Genomic DNA, 22,076 nt, shown 5'->3' with positions numbered 1-22,076 from the left:
TTAAGACAGAGTCTCGCTCTGTCGCCCAGGCTGGAGTGCAGTGGCACGATCTTGGTTCACTGCAACCTCTGCCTCCTGGGTTCACGCGATTCTCCTGCCTCAGCCTCCTGAGTAGCTGGGATTACAGGCACCCACCACCATATCTGGCTAATTTTTGTATTTTTAGTAGAGACGGGGTTTCATCATGTTGGTCAGGCTGGTCTCGAACTCTTTACCTCATGTCATCTGCTCACCCTGGTCTCTCAAAGTGCTGGGATTACAGGCGTAAGCCACTGCACCCATCCCAGAACTCTATTCTTAATGAAAAGCAATAAATGAGGCATTACCAAGTTTTTCAAATCCAATTTTAAAAATAAACTTACTGGGCATTTAAAAATAATACTGCTCTTTGCCCACTTTTTGATGGGGTCGTTTGATTTTTTTCTTGTACATTTGTTTAAGTTCATTGTAGATTCTGGATATTAGCCCTTTGTCAGATGGGTAGATTGTAAACATTTTCTCCTATTCTGTATGTTGCCTGTTCACTCTGATGATAGTTTCTTCTGCTGTGCAGAAGCTCTTTAGTTTAATTAGATCCCATTTGTCAATTTTGGCTTTTGTTGCCATTGCTTTTGGTGTTTTAGTCATGAAGTCCTTGCCCATGCCTACGTCCTGAATGGTATTGCCTAGGTTTTCTTCTAGGGTTTTTATGGTTTTAGGTCTAACATTTAAGTCTTTAATCCATCTTGAATTAATTTTTGTATAAGGTATAAGGAAGGGATCCAGTTTCAGCTTTCTACTTATGGCTATCCAGTTTTCCCAGCACCATTTATTAAATAGGGAATCCTTTCCCATTTCTTGTTTTTATCAGGTTTGTCAAAGATCAGATGGCTGTAGATGTGTGGTATTATTTCTGAGAGCTCTGTTCTGTTCCATTAGTCTATATCTCTGTTTTGGTACCAGTTCAATGCTGTTTTGGTTACTGTAGCCTTGTAGTATAGTTTGAAGTCAGGTAGCATGATGCCTCCAACTTTGTTGTTTTTGCTTAGGATTGTCTTGGCAATGCGGGCTATTTTTTGGTTCCATATGAACTTTACAGTAGTTTTTTCCAATTCTGTGAAGAAAGTCATTGGTAGCTTGATGGGGATGGCACTGAACCTATAAATTACCTTGGGCAGTATGGCCATTTTCACAATATTGATTCTTCCTATCCATGAGCATGGTATGTTCTTCCAGTTGTTTGTGTCCTCTTTTATTTCACTGAGCAGTGGTTTGCAGTTCTCCTTGAAGAGGTCCTTCACATCCCTTGTAAGTTGTATTCCTAGGTATTTTATTCTCTTTGTAGCAATTGTGAATGGGAATTCACACATGATTTGGCTCTCTGTCTGTTACTGGTGTAGAGAAATGCTTCAGATTTTTGCACATTGATTTTGTATCCTGAGACTCTGCTGAAATTGCTTATCAGCTTAAGGAGATTTTGGGCTGAGACAATGGGGTTTTCTAAATACACAATCATGTCATCTGCAAATAGGGACAATTTGACTGTCTCTTTTCCTAATTGAATACCCTTTATTTCTTTCTCCTGCTTGATTGCCCTGGCCAGAACTTCCAACACTATGCTGAATAGGACTGGTGAGAGAGGGCATCCCTGTCTTGTGCCAGTTTTCAAAGGCAATGCTTCCAATTTTTTCCCATTCGGTATGATGTTGGCTGTGGATTTGTCATAAATAGCTCTTATTATTTTGAGATACGTCCCATCAATACCTAGTTTATTGAGAGTTTTTAGCATGAAGAGCTGTTAAATTTTGTCGAAGGCCTTTTCTGAATCTACTGAGATAATCATGTGGTTTTTGTCTTTGGTTCTGTTTATATGATAGATTACATTTATTGATTTGCGTATGTTGAACCAGCCTTGCATCCCAGGGATGAAGCCCACTTGATCATGGTGGATAAACTTTTTGATGTGCTGATGGATTTGGTTTGCCAGTATTTTATTGAGGATTTCTGCATTGATGTTCATCAGAGATATTGGTCTAAAATTCTCCTTTTTGGTCGTGTCTCTGCCAGGCTTTGGTATCAGGATGATGCTGATCTTATGAGTTAGGAAAGATTCTCTCTTTTTCTATTGACTGGAATAGTTTCAGAGGGAATGGTTCCAGCTCCTCTTTGTACCTCTGGCAGAATTCGGCTATGAATCTGTCTGGTCCTGGATATTTTTTGGTTGGTAGGCTATTAATTATTGCCTCAATTTCACAGCCTGTTATTGGTCTATTCAGGGATTCACCTTCTTCCTGGTTTAGTCTTGGGAGGACTGGAATTTATCCATTTCTTCTAGATTTTCTAGTTTATTTGCGTACAGGTGTTTATAGTATTCTCTGATGGTAGTCTATTTCTGTGGGATCGGTGGTGATATCCCCTTTACCATTTTTTTATTGCACCTATTTGATTCTTCTCTCTTTTCTTCTTTATTAGTCTTGCTAACAGTCTATCAATTTTGTTCATCTTTTCAAAAAACCAGCTCCTGGATTCATTGATTTTTTTACAGGTTATTTTGTGTCTGTATCTCCTTCAGTTCTGCTCTGATCTTAGCTGTTTCTTGCCTTCTGATAGCTTTTGAATGTGTTTGCTCTTGCTTCTCTAGTTCTTTTAATTGTGATATTAGAGTGTCAATTTCAGATCTTTCTTGCTTTCTCTTGTGGGCATTTAGTGCTATAAATTTCCCTCTACACACTGCTTTAAATGTGTCTCAGAGATTCTGGTATGTTGTGTCTTTGTTCTCATTGGTTTCAAAGAACATCTTTATTTCTGCCTTCATTTCGTTATGTACCTAGTAGTTATAAGGAAGACATTTATGCAGCCAACAGAAGTGAAAAAATGCTCTTCATCACTGGCCATCAGAGAAATGCAAATCAAAACCACAATGAGATACCATCTCACACTAGTTAGAATGGTGATCATTAAAAAGTCAGGAAACAACAGGTGCTGGAGAGGATGTGGAGATATACGAACACTTTTACACTGTTGGTGGGACTGTAAACTAGTTCAACCATTGTGGAAGACAGTGTGGCGATTCCTCAAGGATCTAGAACTAGAAATAGCATTTGACCCAGCCATCCCATTACTGGGTATATACCCAAAGAATTTTAAATCATGCTGCTATAAAGACATATGCACACGTATGTTTATTGCGGCACTATTTACAACAGCAAAGACTTGGAACTAACCCAAATGTCCATCAGTGACAGACTGGAAAGACAATGTGGCACATATACACCATGGAATACTATGCAGCCATAAAAAGGATGAGTTCATGTCCTCTGTAGGAACATGGATGAAGCTGCAAACTATCATTCTGAGCAAACTATCGCAAGGACAGAAAACCAAACACCGCATGTTCTCACTCAGGTGGGAACTGAACAATGAGAACACTTGGACACAGGGTGGGGAACATCACACACCAGGGCCTGTTGTGGGGTCGGGGGAGTAGGGAGGGATAGCAGGAGAAATACCTAATGTAAATGACGGGTTAATGGGTGCAGCACACCAACATAGTATATGTATACATATGTAACAAACCTACACGTTGTGCACATGTACCCTAGAACTTAAAGTATAATAATAATAATAATCATCATCATCATACTGCTAATATTTTGATTCTGGGGGAACTAGTCTAGATTTTTCTATGTTTATTTATGTCATGATTTTGTATCTTAATCCAATCGTGGTCTACATGTTTAGCTTCATCATTTTTTCTTTATCTTTCTGGAGTCAATTCATTTTTATAATTAAAATTTTGAAGATGCACATGTCCTTAAATATCCTTAAATCCAACGATCTCATTTATTTAAATGGGAAAACTCAGGTAGGGAGAGTGTGCTGACCAAGGTCTACAACTATGTAGTTACAGGGAACTAGGCTTTAGGTCTGACTTACTCTTTGCTCCTGCAATGTTGCATTTCTTTATTGTCTTGGTTATATATCATATACCACCAGTGTTCTGGTCTTCTGGAATTATATGTGTCCAAACTACACACAGAACTTTCATTGAAGATACTAGTTTTTGATTGTTCCTATACCACGCTACATTTTCCCCAGTAGAGTATGTCCAAAGTAGCAGGGTGGACCAAATAATCTCAGGGAAAACAATAAAAATTCTTATATAAAATACATAATTTAGAGCCTAACATCTTGAATAGTCACTCATTATTTGTCATTACTGCTGTAGTTACCTGAACTAAATCCTACCTGCTCCCTTTTAGTCCACTCATAAATTTTCTCAAGTTCTCCCTATGGTGTGTCTCCAGTGGTATACACCCAGCATTTCACTGCCCAGAAGAGTATACCTGATTACACAGATATTTTACTCTTCTAGATTACTTAGAAAGTACTGAAGAATAATTCTGACATCAATTCTATTGATGTGTCCTACATACATCAAGAGTTCCTATTCCAAGTAAATTTATCATGGCTGTTGTAAATAACAAGTCTAAAAACCATTAATACTCACCTCAGAGTTCATAGTAATTTGAGAATAACCTTGGAAGATACAGGAATACCTCGGAGATACTACAGGTTCGGTTTTAGACTACTACAATAAAGTGAGTCATGCAAATGTTTTGGTTTTCCACTGCATATAAGTGATGAGTTTACCCTACACTATAGTCTATTAAGTGGGCAATAGGCATTACATCTAAAAAAAACAAAAACACATATACCTTAATTTAAAAATACTTTATGCTAAAAAATCCTAAAGATCACCTGAGACTTCTGTGAGTCATCTTTTGTGGGTGGAGGGTCTTATATCTTGATGTTGATGGCTGCTGACTGACCAGGATGTTTGTTGCTGAAGGTGAGGGTGGCTGTGGCAATTTCTTAAAACAAAACAACCATGAAGTTTGTCATATTGACTGACTCTTCCTTTCACAAAAGATTTCTCTGTAGCATTTAAGGCTGATAGCATTTTACCCTGGTAGAACTTCTTTCAAAATTGGAGTCAACCCTCTCAAACCCTGTCACCACTTTCAACTAAGATTATAGAATATTCTAAATCCTTTGTTGTCATTTCAACATAGCAGCTTCACCAGAAGCAGATTCCTTCTTAAGAAACCACTTTTTTTGCTCATCCATATGAAGTAACTCCTCATTTGTTCATGTTTTATCATAAAGACTGCAGCAAATCAAGTCACTTTTCAGGCTTCACTTTTAATTCTAGTTCTCTTACTATTTCCACCACATCTGCAGTGACTTCCTCCACTGAAGTCTTGAGCCCCTCAAAGTTATCCATGAGACTTGGGATTAACTTCTTCCAAAATCCTGTTAATATTGATATTTGGACCTCTTTCACAAATCACAAACATTCCTAATGACATCTAGAACGGTGAATCCTTTCCAGAAGGTTTTCAGTTTACTTTTCCCAGATCCATCAAAGGAATCACTATGTAATGGCAGTTACAGCCTTATGAAATGCATTTCTTAAATAACAGGACATAAAAGTAGAAATTATTCCTTGATCCATGGGCTGCAGAATGGATGCTGTGTCAGTAGGCATAAAAACAACATTCATCTCCTTGTACATCTCCATCAGAGCTCTTGGAGGACTAGATACATTGCCACTAAGTAGTAATATTTTGAAAGAATCTTTTTTTTCCTGAGCAGTAGGTCTCAACAGTGGGCTTCAAATATTTAGTAAACGATGCTGTAAACAGATGTGCTGTCATGCAGGCTTTTTCGTTCCATTTATAGAGCACAAGCAGAGTAGATTTAGCATAATTCTTAAGGGCCCTAGGATTTTTGGAATGGTAAAGAAGCACTGGCTTCCACTTAAAATCACCAGCTGTATTATTAGCCCATAATAAGTGAGTCAACTTATCCTTTGAAGCTAGACCACTGACTTTTCCTCTCTAGCTAGGAAGATTGTTGATGGCACCTTCTTCCAATAGAAGGCTGTTCCATCTCCACTGAAAATCTGTTGGTTAGTGTAGCTATGTTAATCAATGCTCTTTGTTAGAGGTCTTCTGGATAATTTGCTGCAGCTTCTATATCAGCACTTGCTGCTTCACCTTGCACTTGTATGGTATGGAAATGGCTTCCTTCCTTAAGCCTCATGAACCAATCTCTGCTAGCTACAAACTTTTCCTCTGTAGCTTCCTCACCTCTCTCAGCCCTTACAGAATTGAGTAATATTAGGGCCTTGCCCTTTATTAAGCTTTGCCTTAAGAAAATATTGTGGCTGTTTTGACCTCTATTTACTTCTTTATGTGTTCACTGGAGTGGCACTTTAAATTTCCTTTGACAACTTTTCTTTGCATTCACAACTTGGCTAACTGTTTAGCACAATGGGCCTAGTTTTTGGCCTATCTCAGCTGTTGACATACTTTCCTCACTAAGCTTAATCATTCTAGCTTTTGATTTAAAGTGAGAGTCTGTGTGACTCTGCCTTTCACTTGAACAGTTGGAGGCCCTTGTAGGGTTATTAAATGGCCTAATTTCAATATTGTTGTGTTTCAGGGAATAGGGAGATCCAAGGAGAGGGAGAGAGATGGGGACTGGCTGATGGGTGGAGCAGTTGAAACACACACATTGATCAATTAAGTTCAATACAAACTTCCAAAACAATCACAATAGTAACATCAAAAAAATTACGATCACAGATCACCATAATGGATGTAATAACAATGAAAAAGCTCTAAATATTGCAAGAATTACCGTATGTGGCACAGACACACAAAATAAGCATAGGTTGTTGGAAAAACAGGCTCAATCAACACAGAGTTGACACAAACCTTTTATTTGTTTTTTTAAAAAAAGCATTACCTGTGAAATGCAATGAAGTGAAGCTCAATATAACAATGCATGCCTATACTTCAATTAATCTCAGGTAGCTGAAATACTATATTCACTTCAGACGTGTCTGAGGATAAGGCAACTTAGAAGAAAAAGGCTAGGACATGGCCAGATAAATAGATGAGCTGACCCTATTTATGTCTATCGCTATTTTATAATGGGAAAATAAGTTTAAAAACCATTGTTACAAATATGGAATCTGCTAGTTATCATAATTAATTACAATAGATTTTATAAATAAGTAGCCTACTGCTTTCAAATGAAAGAAATATAAAATTCTTTGATGAGCTAGGATTCTAGAATACTTGCTTTTGTTGCCCATCACCTATTCATTTTCAATTCCATGTTTTCATCAATTCCTATTCTGTAACACATTTGTATACTCTTTCAAAAAATATTTTCTAACCCTTTCCTTATTTTCCTTTGTTTTTTATATCTTAGTCTCCCTTTTACTGTTCTTTTATTTACTTGCTTTCTGGAATACCTTTTCTATCTCATCACCTGCTTTTTTCGTGTCCAGATACTCTTACTCCCCGCCCCAAAATATTCAGTCTGTCTGAGTCTGCATATTGCTCAATGGCTGCCCCAAATATCCCATTTCAACTCTCAATTAAACAGTTCCCCAGAGTTACTAAATCACTGCTTCTTCTGGCCTAGCTAACATGCTGCCACTCTTACTTATCTCCCCAAAAAGCTACCATTCTCTCACATAATCCTGACAAGTGGTAGAGGAATAGAACGTTCACATTAGCTCATACTAAAGTAAACGGATAATATCTTTACCACCCCCATCTTACCCTATACTCTTAGGAGGACAATATTTACTAAATAACTTCAGTTGGTAAAATTTCATACAAATTAGGTAAAAAACTGAGATTGGGGATGTGTGTGATAGAGTTTGGGGAAGACTCACCTTTAAACATACAAAACAATTGATTCCCTAATATATTCCAGCCTTGGAATAGGCAACAAATTAGTTAATAAGAAAATACTGATCCTTAATGAGCTTTCCTGATTCTATCTGCTTCCTAAGGTCTGATTCAGCTATGGCTGAATTTGAAATTCTAATGACAGGAAGAAATGGAAAGAAGGGGGTGTGCCAAAGGTTTATTCCAATTTCCAACATCTGAAAGCAGATAATATTGTCAGTCATGGGGTCCTGGAACACTGAAGCTTCAGTTCTGAAAAAATGAGAGAGGTCTGATGTTCTCCTGAGTTATGGATTTAGGCAATCAGAAAGATCTCAAAGTTGTCCATCTCATATCTGTTCATCTCTCTCCTTCCTCTATCTGAATATGGAAATACTGTGATTATATGAAAGTAATGTTAATTACTGTTTATGGCTAATTACCCCATGGTACAGTAACAAACATCAAATAGCAGTTAGCTTTATTGTAAGCTTTACCTTAATAAAACACTATATTTTACTCAAGTGTTTAACCTTTATAGTTCCGTATATATAGCAGGTTTACTTTAGTAATTAAAACAACAATAGTAATAACAACCAGAGGGAACATTAGAAATGCCCAAAAAATAATGGTTGTATGAATTAATGAATATTATGTTTATTTAAAGTGGGACATGGCACTCATACATTCATTGAGCACCTACTATATGTAGATCTTTATTTTATTTGGGGGAAGTAGTGCTGCAGATGTCACTGACAATTTGTTATGAGGATGGAGGAGGGCTTTATGCTGCCTTTAGAAGAATCTCGCTAATACCCCTCACCCTTCAACCAGACCCCCACCAATGTTTCTATCTCTAGATTTCCTTTAGCTATACAACCAACTGGAAGACTGATTCTCTTCTTCAACCCCTTGGATTACCCAGTTTTACTCTGGTCATCCATTAATTACTACTAACTAGCATGTGCTCTAAAGTTGCATCTGTACACAGTTGCCTTAGAAAACAAGATCACCATTTGGAAACACTGCTCCAAAATTAGAATACAGAGTATCATATCAAATAGAATGGCATCAAGGCTAGGCACGGTGGCTCACGCCTGTAATCCTAGCACTCTGGGAGGCTAAGGCAGGCAGATCACCTGAGGTCAGGAGTTTAAAACCAGCCTGGCCAACATGGTGAAACCCCGTCTCTACTGAAAATACAAAAATTAGCCAGGCATGGTGGCAGGTGCCTGTAATCCCAGCTACTAAGGAGGCTGAGGCACAAGAATTGTTCGAATCTGGGAGGTGGAGGTTGCAGTGAGCCAAGATCATGCCACTGCACTCCAGCCTGAGTGATAGAGTGAGACTCCGTCTCAAAACAAAACAAACGAACAAAAAAACCAAAAAACAAAAACAACAACAACAAAAGAACCCCACCTCTTCCCTGGACATCTTACACAGAAACACTGTTCAAAAACAGTGACAATAGTCATTTACAAACACCGTGAGAAAGTACTACTTTGTGATCTCAGCTCAGTTTCAGAATGGGTGCTAAGACAGGGCATTTTAACACTTTTTAAAAAGGGGCCATATCTCAAAATGACAGCACTTTCAATAATACACTTAGTAAGCATAAGCACACTCTGTGACGTCTGCACAAGGATGAAAATTGCCGAATGACACACTTCTCAGAACATATCTGCATCATTAAGCAATACATGACGACTGTGTTTACAGGTTCCACTTTTTCATTGATACTCAGAATCACATAAACACTCTGATAACCACAGAGACCACACACTGTATCTATACACATTACATCCAAATATAAATGCATTCTCCAAACCCTCAAAAACATAAATGTTCAAGACCCACATCATATTTACATCTAATGTGCTGGGCAAACACAATATTTTAAAATACCAAAATAAAACAGTCTTCATTTTTTTTTTAAAAAAAAGAAAGATATGATATATATGAATAAAGGAAATAGATTTCTTTCTTTGTCACAGAAAGCTCTACATCTCCCTTTTTTTGTTTTCTAGCCTGAGTATGCTTACTAATCAATATATCAACTGTGGTTTTTTTTGTAATGAATTGTACACTTTTTATGCTCAGTGTAAGAAGAAAGTCACATCATCAGAGGTAGTGTGACTGAATGAATTAATCACTTAGGTCTTAATCAAGGAGAAAAGAAAACTGAACACAGAAATAGTGAAGAAATAGTGACTATCCCAAGGTCTTCCAGAAACCACAATGCACAAAGTTAGTTTTCCTTTCAGTATTTTCTCAGCAGCAGCAATGGTGCCAGATCTCAGAGGGGATGGAAATTTCCTTGTCTCTATTGTTTGTGTAAGTTCTTAGAAAGGGTTTATAGGGCTCTAGTTTTCCTCCTGTTTGGAAGACAACTGAATTTATACAAACATAGCCAATTCATTCCAGTTTAAGAAAACTTGATACAAACTCTTGGGAAGCAAGAAATGCTACTATTTTAAGTTTCAGATCCAAACCTAAAGGTTAAATTGTACATTAGTCCAATTAGTGATAAACTTCACTCACTGAACTCTCTGTAACTTCTCATGTGCCAACATTATATTCTGCTAAAAATTAAAGAAGCTATGCCTATTGGAAAACTTTTATGTGCTACTCTTTTGTTCAAAACCATGTAAGTAGTGACCAGTAAGTTAGAAAGGATGCTCTTTTCGCCTACCTAAGTACTTAATATGTCCATTTTTGTCCCCCACAGATTTTAATTAATAGAATGTCATTTCACACCCAGTGTGTAGCTTTCCCAGAACTGGTGAAGAGCAAAGTGTTTGGAGTTACCTTGAGTGGTGAAGTTGAAGAGTGCAGGTGTGTCTCGCCCATTTGGTAGTTTGACATTTGGGTCCCGTAATTCATCAAAAAATGAATGTGCACAAGCTTCCAGTGGTGTTAGTCGGGCAGTTGGCGTATACTCCAGCAGACGGCTACATAGTGCAATTGCTTCTGGTGGAGTTCGGGGTCGGAAGACCTGCAGTACAAAAAAAGGGAAAGAATAATTAATGTTTTAAGAAACTAAGTAAATACCCTGTGAGTAATGACTTAATTCCCACCATGTACAGAAACATGGTTGCATTTGGGAAAGGACCTTCTAGAATGGAAAAAGTTAAATGCATATGATTCACAAGGGTGAATTGCTAATTAAAGATTATATGAGAAATGCTCAGAGAAAAATCTATATATGCTAATCATAAAGTAATAACAATCAGACATGCATACAAAATATGACAGGCACACGGGAAAGGCTGAGTTCTGGAGGCAAGCACAACTAGAAAAATATTTCTTAAATTTTAAAGTTTTCGCTGCTATGGCAGTAAATAAAAGATTGCCTCTTTTGCATTGTTTTTTAGCAGAACAATTGTTAATGATGGGCAGCACTGTTCAAAAATTTGGCAATCAAAAAGAAAAGAAAGAAGAGCTATTTACTCTAGGTCTATAAATGCTACTGATTTGGTGTTATTTCCAATAAACAGAGCCTACCATTATTTGAAGAAATTCTTGAAAACCTTGAATCTGATTAAACGTCCTAAATTTTTTTTTTCTCAAGTAGGTGTTACCATGAATATGGCCAGATTTCCCTCACTTGAATGAATATTCCAGGGTTTTAATCAAGGAGAAAAAAAATGTATTATACATTAAGAATGATTAAGACACAGAAAAAGTCAGCTGAAGGCTATATTGAAGAAAAATTCAAATAACTGATCTACTTAAAGGAATAGATAGCTTTCTACTAATTTGTGTCTTAAATAAAACTAGTCATCAAAAACTATAAAAATATGCTTCATTCTAAATTATGGCCACCTACAGAATAAAAATAAAAAGGTAAGGAACAGAAATAAACAGACGAGAAGCCCTTGAAACTAAAGAAAAATGAAACATATATCCCTCGACAGGAAAAACATACAACCAGAGGTGGACAGAGAAGTAGACACTTAAAAATGGAGGCAAACAGACCCATAAGTGAGAAAAGTCCATGCAGATTGTGACAGGGCATGGAGCAGCCTGGGAGGCTAAGGTTTCCTAGTAAGAATGGCTCATGTAACATCTGGTTGTTCACTTATGTTGATGGTTAGAACTAGTTACAACTACAGAGCTCATTAGACTTCCCAGAGACTATTTATGAGTACTGTCTACAGTGAAAAGAGGATTGTATTTGTTTTTAGTTTATTATTGAAAAAGACATTTTCCATGAAAATTGAGAAATTAGGTAAAGCAGGCTCTTAGGAAATTATTTCAGAACATAAAGAAAGGCCTTAGTCAATTTCTTGGTTATGTTAAAAAGAAACCTTTTTGTAACAGGTCAAAACCTGCCTCATCTATTCTTTTGAATACTCTGACTTGCCTCAGTCAAGGAAACCTTAGAGTTACTGTCAAATTTGAAATGTTCAGCTCTTCTACTGTTATTGGTCCCCTCTCTTGCTCCCAGGTCTATAATCATATACAGAATGTAAAAAGAAAATAATCAGTGGGAAAATCCAGAACATTTTTGTAAAAATATTAAACACCATTGGCATATTTTATCCCTGAAGGCAAGTTTGCTTCTGTTTGATAGTATAAGGATTTATTTTGCTAGCTAATCCAAAATGTTTTTGCACCAATATGGCAGCACATAAGTGGAATTAAAAGTAGCACCCAAAGTAGAAATAAATATCTCCTGCTAACATTCAAATGTAGGATGGCTGGGCGCTGAGTTATTCCAAATAAAAAAACTTCATGTTATATTTTCAAAGATTTTATGTTAAAGCTGTTAATAAACCAGTATTACACGCTTGTTTCTCATATTTTTTTAAGTCACCCATCTCTTTTGGTGTTTTACTGGCTACAAGTGATCATCCATATTGGTACTAAGACATTTATTAGTGTATATTTGTCAGGGAATCCTAACTCACGAAGTTCAAGAGTTAAAAACAATAAAGAAAATAATACATGCCAAGAGCCTACATTAAAATCAAGATTTAACCTGCCTTTACAAAAAGTATACACTGTTATTTTAAACCCTTGAGAGATTCTTGATGAGAAAAGCCTTGGTTCAGTACTCTATGAATAAAGGTTAAGTGGAAAACTATGTGGGGTCAAAACCCAGTATCTCCCACCGTTCAGATTTCTGACCATAATACACGGTAAGTTAGCATGTAACTTCTAAAAATTACAGGGCAAACTAGAAACTAGCTCATCTGAATTATTTTTGCTTCTAAAGAAAAGGAAACCACCAAGAACTGAAATTTGTCTTTCAATTCAAGAAGCTTCCGCTGTAACTTCTTTCCTTACTCAATGAAATTGCTTAACACTCAGACCTTTGGTTTCATGGATCTTCATCAATATTTATTCTTGTAATAGAAATAATAATCTTAAAAACCTAATTCCTAAACTTCAGCCTAGATGTCAATGAATCACCCAAGAGACTGACAATCTAAATATACTATAAACGAAACCTATGCCATACAGTGAATAAAAACAGAAATCACAGCTACTTATATCGTTTATTATTACATTTCAAGAATGAATAATTGTTTAGCCTCTCCAAAAAGATTTCCCCCAAGGTTTATAGACCTGCCCTGAAATTTTGGGAAAAAAAAAATTAAATACATACCCGCACTCCTGAGGTGAAATGTCCTGTTCCTGACGAATCCTAAAGATGATAATGCAGTGAAATAATCCAAACAGGGGAAGTCAATCCAAAAGAGAATAGTCCAGCAAGGAAAAATATATCCAATGTTATAAGAAATCCATGGTGTGGGGGGGACATAGAAAATGTTTATACAGTTATAAACTTTAAACATCAGTCTTCACAGTAGCAAGTCCAAGTTTTAAAAATTATTTCACCACAGTGTATGCAAAAAAATTTTTTTGATTGTGCAATGGTGAGGCACAGTAAAGAAACATTTTAATTTTAGTTTATTATGTTCCAATGCCAGTGCGTTTATTAAAAAAATACAAAACCAAAAAAAGTTAAAATCAAAATGAAATCTAGAAGTAAAGTTCCCAAAGTAAAGTGGTCTTCTACGACCTGGATTCATCATCCACAGACATGGCTGGGAGGGGGCATATTAGCCTGCTTTTAAAGTTTCAAGTTCCCAATATGCTACTTTTTTCTCTATTAATGTGTTCCAGTTACACAGTATAAACATTTTTTTTTGCTAAGTTATTAGTGATGAGAGGAAAGTAGTAAACATATTTAAGTTATAATGCTATAGATTTCAATCCAGATACTTTCAATTTGTGTGAGCTAAGAAGGATCAGGCCACCGCGGATTATTCTCCATTTTGGATTGACTTCTCTGCTAAAAGATGTTTCTTTGCTGACATTCTCATTATCTTAGGACTCATCAGGAAATTGACATATCACCTCAGGAGTGCGGGTATTAACTTACTTTTTCTATTGTGGGCTTTGCCCGCTTATACCCTTGCACCCACTACTTAGGAAAAATAGAGAACATTTTTTCCTCTTTGGAAAAACTCTCTGAAAAAATAAACCCTACATCTTCGAGCACTACAAATTAAACACAGTTCCATCTGCAAATATGCCCAATTCACCCACCAAAAGCTAAACAAAATATATACAATTAACAATACAACTAAGGGACAGTCACAGTTACAGGTGACAGGCATAGTAATGTATACCAACACCTAGGCACAACGGAGCCAAATATGCAAGGGAAGTAGCAGGGTCTATTATGTCTAGGTATTGAGAACAAAAAATGGCAGAACTCACCAGTATCTGTGAACTCCCCTGGCTATTCTAAGAGAATTTAACATTCTTTTAGGATAGTTTCCAGTGGGGGAATTAAATATTTTTCAAAAATAAATAATCCGCGGATTACTTTTAGTCTGCAGACTAAAATTTAGTACACAGATTAAAATCCGGCCCATCAGAATAAATTCTCTCATGAACTAAAACACAACCAGGTGGACAAAAATAGAAAACCAGACTGAAAGAACTGAGAGCACAAAATAAGACTCAACTGGGCCAACTAACAATTAGTACGCAGACTAAATATGGCCAGCGAAGTATGCAGCAAGGCCACAGAGATCCCAAAACACCCCTTTAAAAACAAAACCAAAAGTAAATAAATAAAACAGAACAAAATAAAACAAAGCAAATAAATAAATAAATAAGAAGAAGAAAAGAAAAAGAGGAAGGAAAAAAGAAAAAAAAGAGAAAGGAAATATTGAAAAGAACCAAAACACTGACATGAACTTTTAAAGTGATTCAAATACTACCTCACCTATGCAGCAACTCATTTTCTTAAATTAAAACAAATATCAACTCTCATCACAAATACTAGTCCATAGAAGAAACTAACAGAAAAAATTCATTTTTTAAAAAAGAAAGTTTCTGCAGTATTGAACAAATGCAAAGAAGTCCTTAAATGAAGAATTATTCAAAATAAATTTGCATTTGGGTAACTAAAAAATGACAGAGGCAATTTCTGCCCTACATGTCCTAGAATAGACTTTGGCCTTCAAATTTCAACCTGGAGCTAAGTGTTGTGACTGAATCTCAAGCACTTTAAAAAGGCCATTTTTAAGCAATCACATACACCATACCAAAACCTATGGTTAAGATGCATCTCACAGCATCAGCTCTTAGCAACTCTGTTGTATTATGAAGCCAATCAGAGCAATGTAAAAATGTCCATTTTAAATGTCTGTTGGCAGTGATAATTAATCTAACAGAACACAGAACAAGAGCCATGCCTGTTCCAAATAGCTATTCCTCACTAGTTTTTATTATGATAAATGTACAACACTCATCCTATATCCTGGTCATATACAAAATATAAGCATCCAGTTTTAAAAACTAATAAACCATGAATACTCCTAAAGAGCAACCCCAATATTGACTCTCAAGTAATCTATTAATCATCTGAAATTATATGCAATTTGTAAACCTAAACACAGGATTAAAAGTGAGACAATGCCATGGACTTTGGAATAGGTAATTATGTTCACTAAGAGATGAAATTAAGTCTACTTAAGTGTTCATATGGAGCACAGAATTCAATAATTACTTAACAAATTAGTCCATACTATTTTTAAAAATATTCTCCCTATCTCTACTAAAAATACAAAAATTAGCCAGGTGTGGTGGTGGGTGCCTGTAATCTCAGTTACTTGGGAGGCTGAAGCAGGAGAATCACTTGAACCTCAGAGGCGGAGGCTGCAGTCAGCTGAGGTTGTGCCACTGCACTCCAGCCTGGGCAACAGAGCAAGACTCCACCTCAAAAAAAAACCCCCCCAAAAAACAAAAAACATACATTCTCTGGCAGTCTTTCACATACTTTGCTACATTGATCTAAAGATGCACTGACATACAAGGTAATCCAATTCACTTTAAGTACTATCAAAAATGATTACCAGAAGGCTACTGAAAACAACTTTCAGAGTCCTCCTCCCAAGTAAAATTGCTATCTATGAAGTCAGCATCTAACAGGGTAGGATACACAAAACTGAATTCAGCTCAGGCCTACTGCATATTTTTCTAACCTTTTCGTTAAGACACCAGCTCAGGTAAAGAACGCTGAGCATAAGAAACACAAAGAATCCTTTCCTTAGCCATGACAGATCTAACATCCAGTGAATTTCAGCTGTACTAATTAAAAGCCTTATTTAGTTTTCCCAAGTTCTACTACACGTAAGAAAAGTTATACAGTAAGTCTTCATTTAATGTCATTGATAGGTTCTTGAAAACTGTGACTTTTAGTGAAAGGTATAATAAAACCAAACGTTTTCCCTCATCAACGTTGAATGAAGCAACATTATTTGAGGACCTATTGTACATCATTTCACTTAAAGTTGCAGTTTCTAAGCACCTACTAACGATGTTAAATGACTGGCTGTATATATGTAGATATCAGCATTTAACTATGTAACATAATTTCCCTCCCTCACATCATGCACTGATGAAATAGTACTACATCCCTACACAGAAGTGTGATTTGCTTATTCGCTTATCCAATTTAATCTTTCAATGTTCACAAAACAGTTATTACAGTCAGGCTGGCCCTTCTAAGAATATAGAAATATTTTCTTTTCATTCATCTCTCTCCACCTTGAGAGATATTCACCCAGGCTATAACAATTCCGAACCTTTTCTACACCTAAGCAAATCTTAAACCTCCCTTCAACATCCCACCTCATCTATTATCTTTAAGGGGAGTTCCTTTTTCCCTCCACCATCCTCACTGGTCTGCCTTATAACACCTACAGCCATGTGGAACACCTCTGAACACTTACAGCACAGAATCAAGTATATGGTAATATGGCATCTCACATTATTCAATACTTGCTTCAACTGAGCTTTTTAACTGTCAGATTTTCAAGGACAAAGACTATATATTTTACTTCTTTTGTATGCTTTATAGTACCCAGCACACACTGGTTACATAGAAGACACAAGATTTAAAGAACAAATGATAAATTAAAAATAGAATTTTGCCTTCTTTCCAAATCCACCCCAACCTCATCCTTTGCCTCCCACAAGCAATCTGAAAATTACGTCTTACTGAGTATTCTTCCTTTTTTACATTATTCCTTTCACATGTGGATTAGCCACCCTAAAAGTTGGATTTTAATGTGGATTTCCAGCAAAGAAATAAGAATATATAGCCAGTAGAAATAAAAAGTGAGGTCTACTAACATAACAAAATGGATATTAGAAAGGGAGATGAAGTGACTATTCTAGCAATAATAAGGATGTGGGTAGAAATTTCAGTAGAGGACATACTATATGTATTCGTGAGATAAGTGAGAATGGTCTAGGTAGAATGCTCCGGGCAGAGGAGGGTTGAATAATAATATAAAAATTGATTTACCATAAGCAATAGAACAAAATAGACAAGTGGCAACCTTAGGAGTCAATAGAAATCCTCAACATGGTTTAATGCTTTCTGGAACACATGTGAATGAAATGAGTAATGCAGAGACCAGAAAAGAAAGATAGGATGGACGTGCAAGAAAACTTTGGCAGCAATTTCTGTTTTGTGCCCTGTAGGTCTCTCTGAAGGCATTTTAATAATATATTGAACAACGGTTAAAACAGGTAGGCTTACCAAGTTCTGAAAAATCAATTGAATGGCTCAGGGGAAAAAATGTAACATTATGGACAAAGTATTAAAAAGAAATAAGTATAGTGGGGCTTTCTGGGTCGGCTGTAAGCATAGAGAATAAGTAACTTTTTCAGTCTAAAATAATTCCTTTGAAAGCTGAAATGACCTGAGAATTCAATTTTCTGCTTACTCTGTTAGCCAGTTAGAAATACTAGTATTGATTCACTATGAAGCATGTTGACAGTGTTTTAGGAAATCAGGTATGCAAGGATTAATTTTTGTGAATAACCCTTTCTGGGAGACTTACCAATGACTTATGGTCATACAAAAGCTACAGACACTTAAGTATTAAACTACCATATATGCCAACAACTTGGCGACAAATATTTTTAAGTAATTGCTATTATATATGGTATAATTTGGTAGGTACTATAGGAGTTATGTGGTAGGATAATCATAAAGAACTTAGATAATGAGAAAGTATTTCATGGGAGAAGTGAGATTTGAGATCTTAAGAAAGGTTAAGACTTGGTAAGCAGAGAAGAAAAAAAGAACATTCTAAGACAGTGGAAGGGGGAGTAGAGAGAGGGAAGGGAGACACTAGCAAGAGGCAGAAATGAATGCGGCTTCTCTGGGGAACAACTAGGAGACAATTTGACTAAACCAGAAAATCCAGCATGGCTGCATGGTCCCTTCAAAGTGATCTACAAACTGGACAACACTCCAATATATAGCCAACATATTAAATAGCACTAATGTAACTGTTAAGAGATCGGGGCCTTGGGATTGCAATCTACTTCCTTCTACTAACCAGTTGTTACTTTATTCTTTCATTACTCTGAAAGAATAAGACAGACATTTGTGTTACCTAACTGACCTCACAGGATTATTTATTACTAGGATAGAGGAGAAATGCTTGTCACAAAGAAATTTAAACAAAAGGGTAGAAGGATTAGGCACTCGAAAGTGGGTGGGAAGGCACCTCATACACCTATTATGATATAACCTTATTAAAAAATCCCTAATCAACCCTAAGTAGACACTAAACTTTTAAATTCATTGCCTAACAACATACATTTAAGGATACAGGAAGCTGTAAAACTTGGGAAAGAGACTGGGTTCAATAACTAGATACCTCAAGGAAGGTTAGGAATAGGACAAATACTAAATACTCAATTTTTCTGGAAAAGAAAGGCAGAAAAGATCAAGAACAGAGTGACTAAATAATCTGCCACCCAAACTGGGACCTTCCTGGGAGTGAAGAGGCAAACAATTATTAATTACACTGGACAAGCATAAATTGGCATATAGGATCACTCTTGTCATTATATGTATATGACACTAAATTTCCCTAAAGGTTATGAGGAATCAGAGAAGAATTTTAAATAGGAGTGACACTATCACAGGTGCTTTTAAAAAAAGCCAACTCTGACAGAAATGAGGAGGATGGATTAAAGTGATGTGAAACCGAAGGATGGAAATCAGGAGGCAGGAGGTTGTTTTTAATGATTCTGTGATATGATGGTGGCCTAAACTAAGGTCAGGGGAGTGGAGACAGAGAAGACAAATCAGAAAACTACATTGGAGTGCTACATCCTTCACATTTATTCAAAACTAAAGTAATCCTTTATATGTATATTATGGCTGTATTTTCAAAATAATCCTGAGAAAAGACACAGCAGATAATCGCTATCTTACAAAAGAAAAAAGGCTGAGGCATAAACATTAGGAGCAATGTTTAAACTAGATTCTCACTCTGTATATAATAGCCCACCATTTAACTACACCTCCACATACGAAATGCAGAATTTAAATTTCTTCTCTTCTTCCAACCAATCTCTGTCTCTACTTAATTCTCAATCTACTTTTGCATCACTTCCTTTTCTTTCCGTGTGTTTTTATTCTTTGTAGTGTACAGTGTACACCAAGGCATAGGTCTTCATTCCCTCACCTCCAATAATAATCCTTGTTTCAAAATATTAGCACCTATTTCTTTTCCTACTTAAGCCACAAGTGCTTTATTAATGAATTATGTTGCACTGGCTATTGCTATTATGTAATAGCCCAGGGCAACTTATTGGAGTTTTTAATTGTCAAGATTTCTGCCATACACCACACTGGGATCATCTCAGTGTTATTTTTCTGCTATTTCTTCTACACATCTGTATCGCCTTACCTCAATGTTTTCACGAAAGACATTTTCTCTTTTGATCTCTATTTCTACTTTTTTTTTTTTTTTTTTTTTTAAGAACAGCAAGTCCCAATCTTGGGGATATAGCTGCACAACACTGCAGCACAGGAAACCAGGGTTCATATGTCCACAGCTTCAGGAGATGGGACTAACAGAAGACAGCAATAAAGGTTAAGTGGTTCTTGTTTCCAGACTCCTGTTTACCTGCCCTCGAAGGGCAAAACGGTATTCTCTTTGGGGGACATTCTATATGGTCTTTAAATGACTTAAATGGCTGTTTACCCTAAGAGCATTTCTCAAGTTACTGTCCACTATCACAATGGTAGGGAAAGGAGTCTGAGTTCCCTCTAGGAATTTTAAGTTTTGTATTTTAATTCTTATAATAACCTATTTAAAAAAAAAATCAACACAAGCATATTCTCAATCATCTAGATGACAGAGAAAAATAATAAAATTTCTGCATCTGAATTTACTTTTTTGTTTACAATTCCAGTAACACCCACTCTCATGTGCACAAGCGAGGAACCAGCATAAGTGCACTTATTACATAACGCGTATGTATGAAGTGAAAACCAGATTATGTCAAAAGACGCCAGATGAATGAAAGGTTCAGAGTCCTTTTAATAGACAAAAAAGATGGGAGAACTGAGTCATTATTCCATACATGGTACAGGAATGGAAATCTAAATAAACGGGCTTTACATAGACGATTCAGGTTTGAAAAGCATTAGTATAAGATATGGAAACATCAAGAATTCAAGAGGGCAAAGGAAGATTTAAAGCATACATATTTAGCACAGCTCTTTCGCTGGGTGCATTTTAATTATAATCAACTATTTCTTACATTCTACTCTAGCTAATACTTGCATTAGAGAGATATAATTCAGGGGGAAAATGCAGAATTTGACACACACTAAATACAGCGCCCCCTCCCTTTTATCTACAGGGGTATGTTCCCAAGACCCTCACGTGGATGCCGAGACTGCAAGTACTACTAAACCCTACATACACTGTTTTTCTCTATACATACATACCAGTAATAAAAGCTTACTTTATAAATTAGGCACAGTAAGAGGTTAACAACAATAATAATAAAATAGAATAATTATAATATCTGTAATAAAATAATGTGAATGTAGTATCTCTCTCAAAATATCTTATTATACCTCATCACCTATTTCAGACAGAGGTTGACCAAGTGTAACTGAAACCTTAGATAAAGGAGGACTAGTGGCAATCTTGATAAATAATAATAATAATAATGGAGGATGGGGACTGTTAAATAGGATCTCATGGACTCAATTTCAGCATTATATTTGTCAGAAACTCTATAAGGAGGGTAATATGTGATGAATACTTAGATTATACCAAAAAGAATTTTTCCTTTTCCTCATAAAAATAACATCATTATTAAAGAAAATATGAAAGTTTGAAAAGGTAGAACAAAGAAAATAAAATCGTGCACTTTCTTCTTAACCAAACTACTGTTGGCATTTTGGAATATTTCCCTGTATTTATTTAATACACAGAATTCTCTTTGTTGTTTTTCCCTTAACACAGCTGAAGTCATAGTATACTGCAAATCACTTATTATAAACAATTTAACTTGCAATAACTATAATGGACTCAAATTGTAATGCAGCCCCTAAATCCAAGTAGGCCACCTACTTGGGTGGGTTTAGAGTCTGGGTGAGAATCCCTAAATATCTTCTGACCCAGATTTAAAATAAGCCTTGAATACAAAGGTCAAAGAACACTTTTGAATCTCAGACTATTTAGTGCTTACCATAAACTTTTAAAAAGGGGAGGCAAGATCGTGGTCTGTTGACCAGGTTGTAGTAAAAGCTACAACCTATAATTCTGGCACTAAAATACTATTGAGGTCTTTGATTCTAAATAGGAAATAAATAATTAGTAATGAGAATTTTCTGAAGATAGATAATGAGATTATGAGAACTTAAAGAAAAAGTAACTGGAATCATAATATACATAAGAGAGAGAGAGAGAAACATACTTTGATTCTACAGAGTGTAAATTATTTCACCTATAGCCCTAAATTACTTCATCTCTAATTATGAAA

General features: G+C 36.1%; 1 protein-coding gene across 4 annotated transcripts in view; it reads right to left on the bottom strand.

Moving 5' to 3' along the window:
- GSK3B (glycogen synthase kinase 3 beta) overlaps positions 1 to 22,076 on the bottom strand; it is a 279,756-nt gene that overhangs the window by 30,934 nt on the left and 226,746 nt on the right. For 2 of the 4 annotated variants that reach the window (XM_033211108.1, XM_033211111.1), the window contains exons 9-10: positions 13,348 to 13,386; positions 10,542 to 10,728 (exon numbers count right to left, since the gene is read on the bottom strand). In XM_033211108.1, coding sequence (XP_033066999.1) covers positions 10,542 to 10,728; positions 13,348 to 13,386 — 226 coding nt within the window. The remainder of the gene's footprint in view (positions 1 to 10,541; positions 10,729 to 13,347; positions 13,387 to 22,076) is intronic. The other 2 variants (XM_033211110.1, XM_033211112.1) reach the window with 1 other exon arrangement.

This window comes from Trachypithecus francoisi, unplaced genomic scaffold, assembly GCF_009764315.1.
Source record: "Trachypithecus francoisi isolate TF-2019V2 unplaced genomic scaffold, Tfra_2.0 Lachesis_group0, whole genome shotgun sequence".
Taxonomy (NCBI): Eukaryota; Metazoa; Chordata; class Mammalia; order Primates; family Cercopithecidae; genus Trachypithecus; species Trachypithecus francoisi.
The sequence above is the reverse complement of the archived record's forward strand: the minus strand, read 5'-3'. Positions and strand labels throughout refer to the sequence as shown.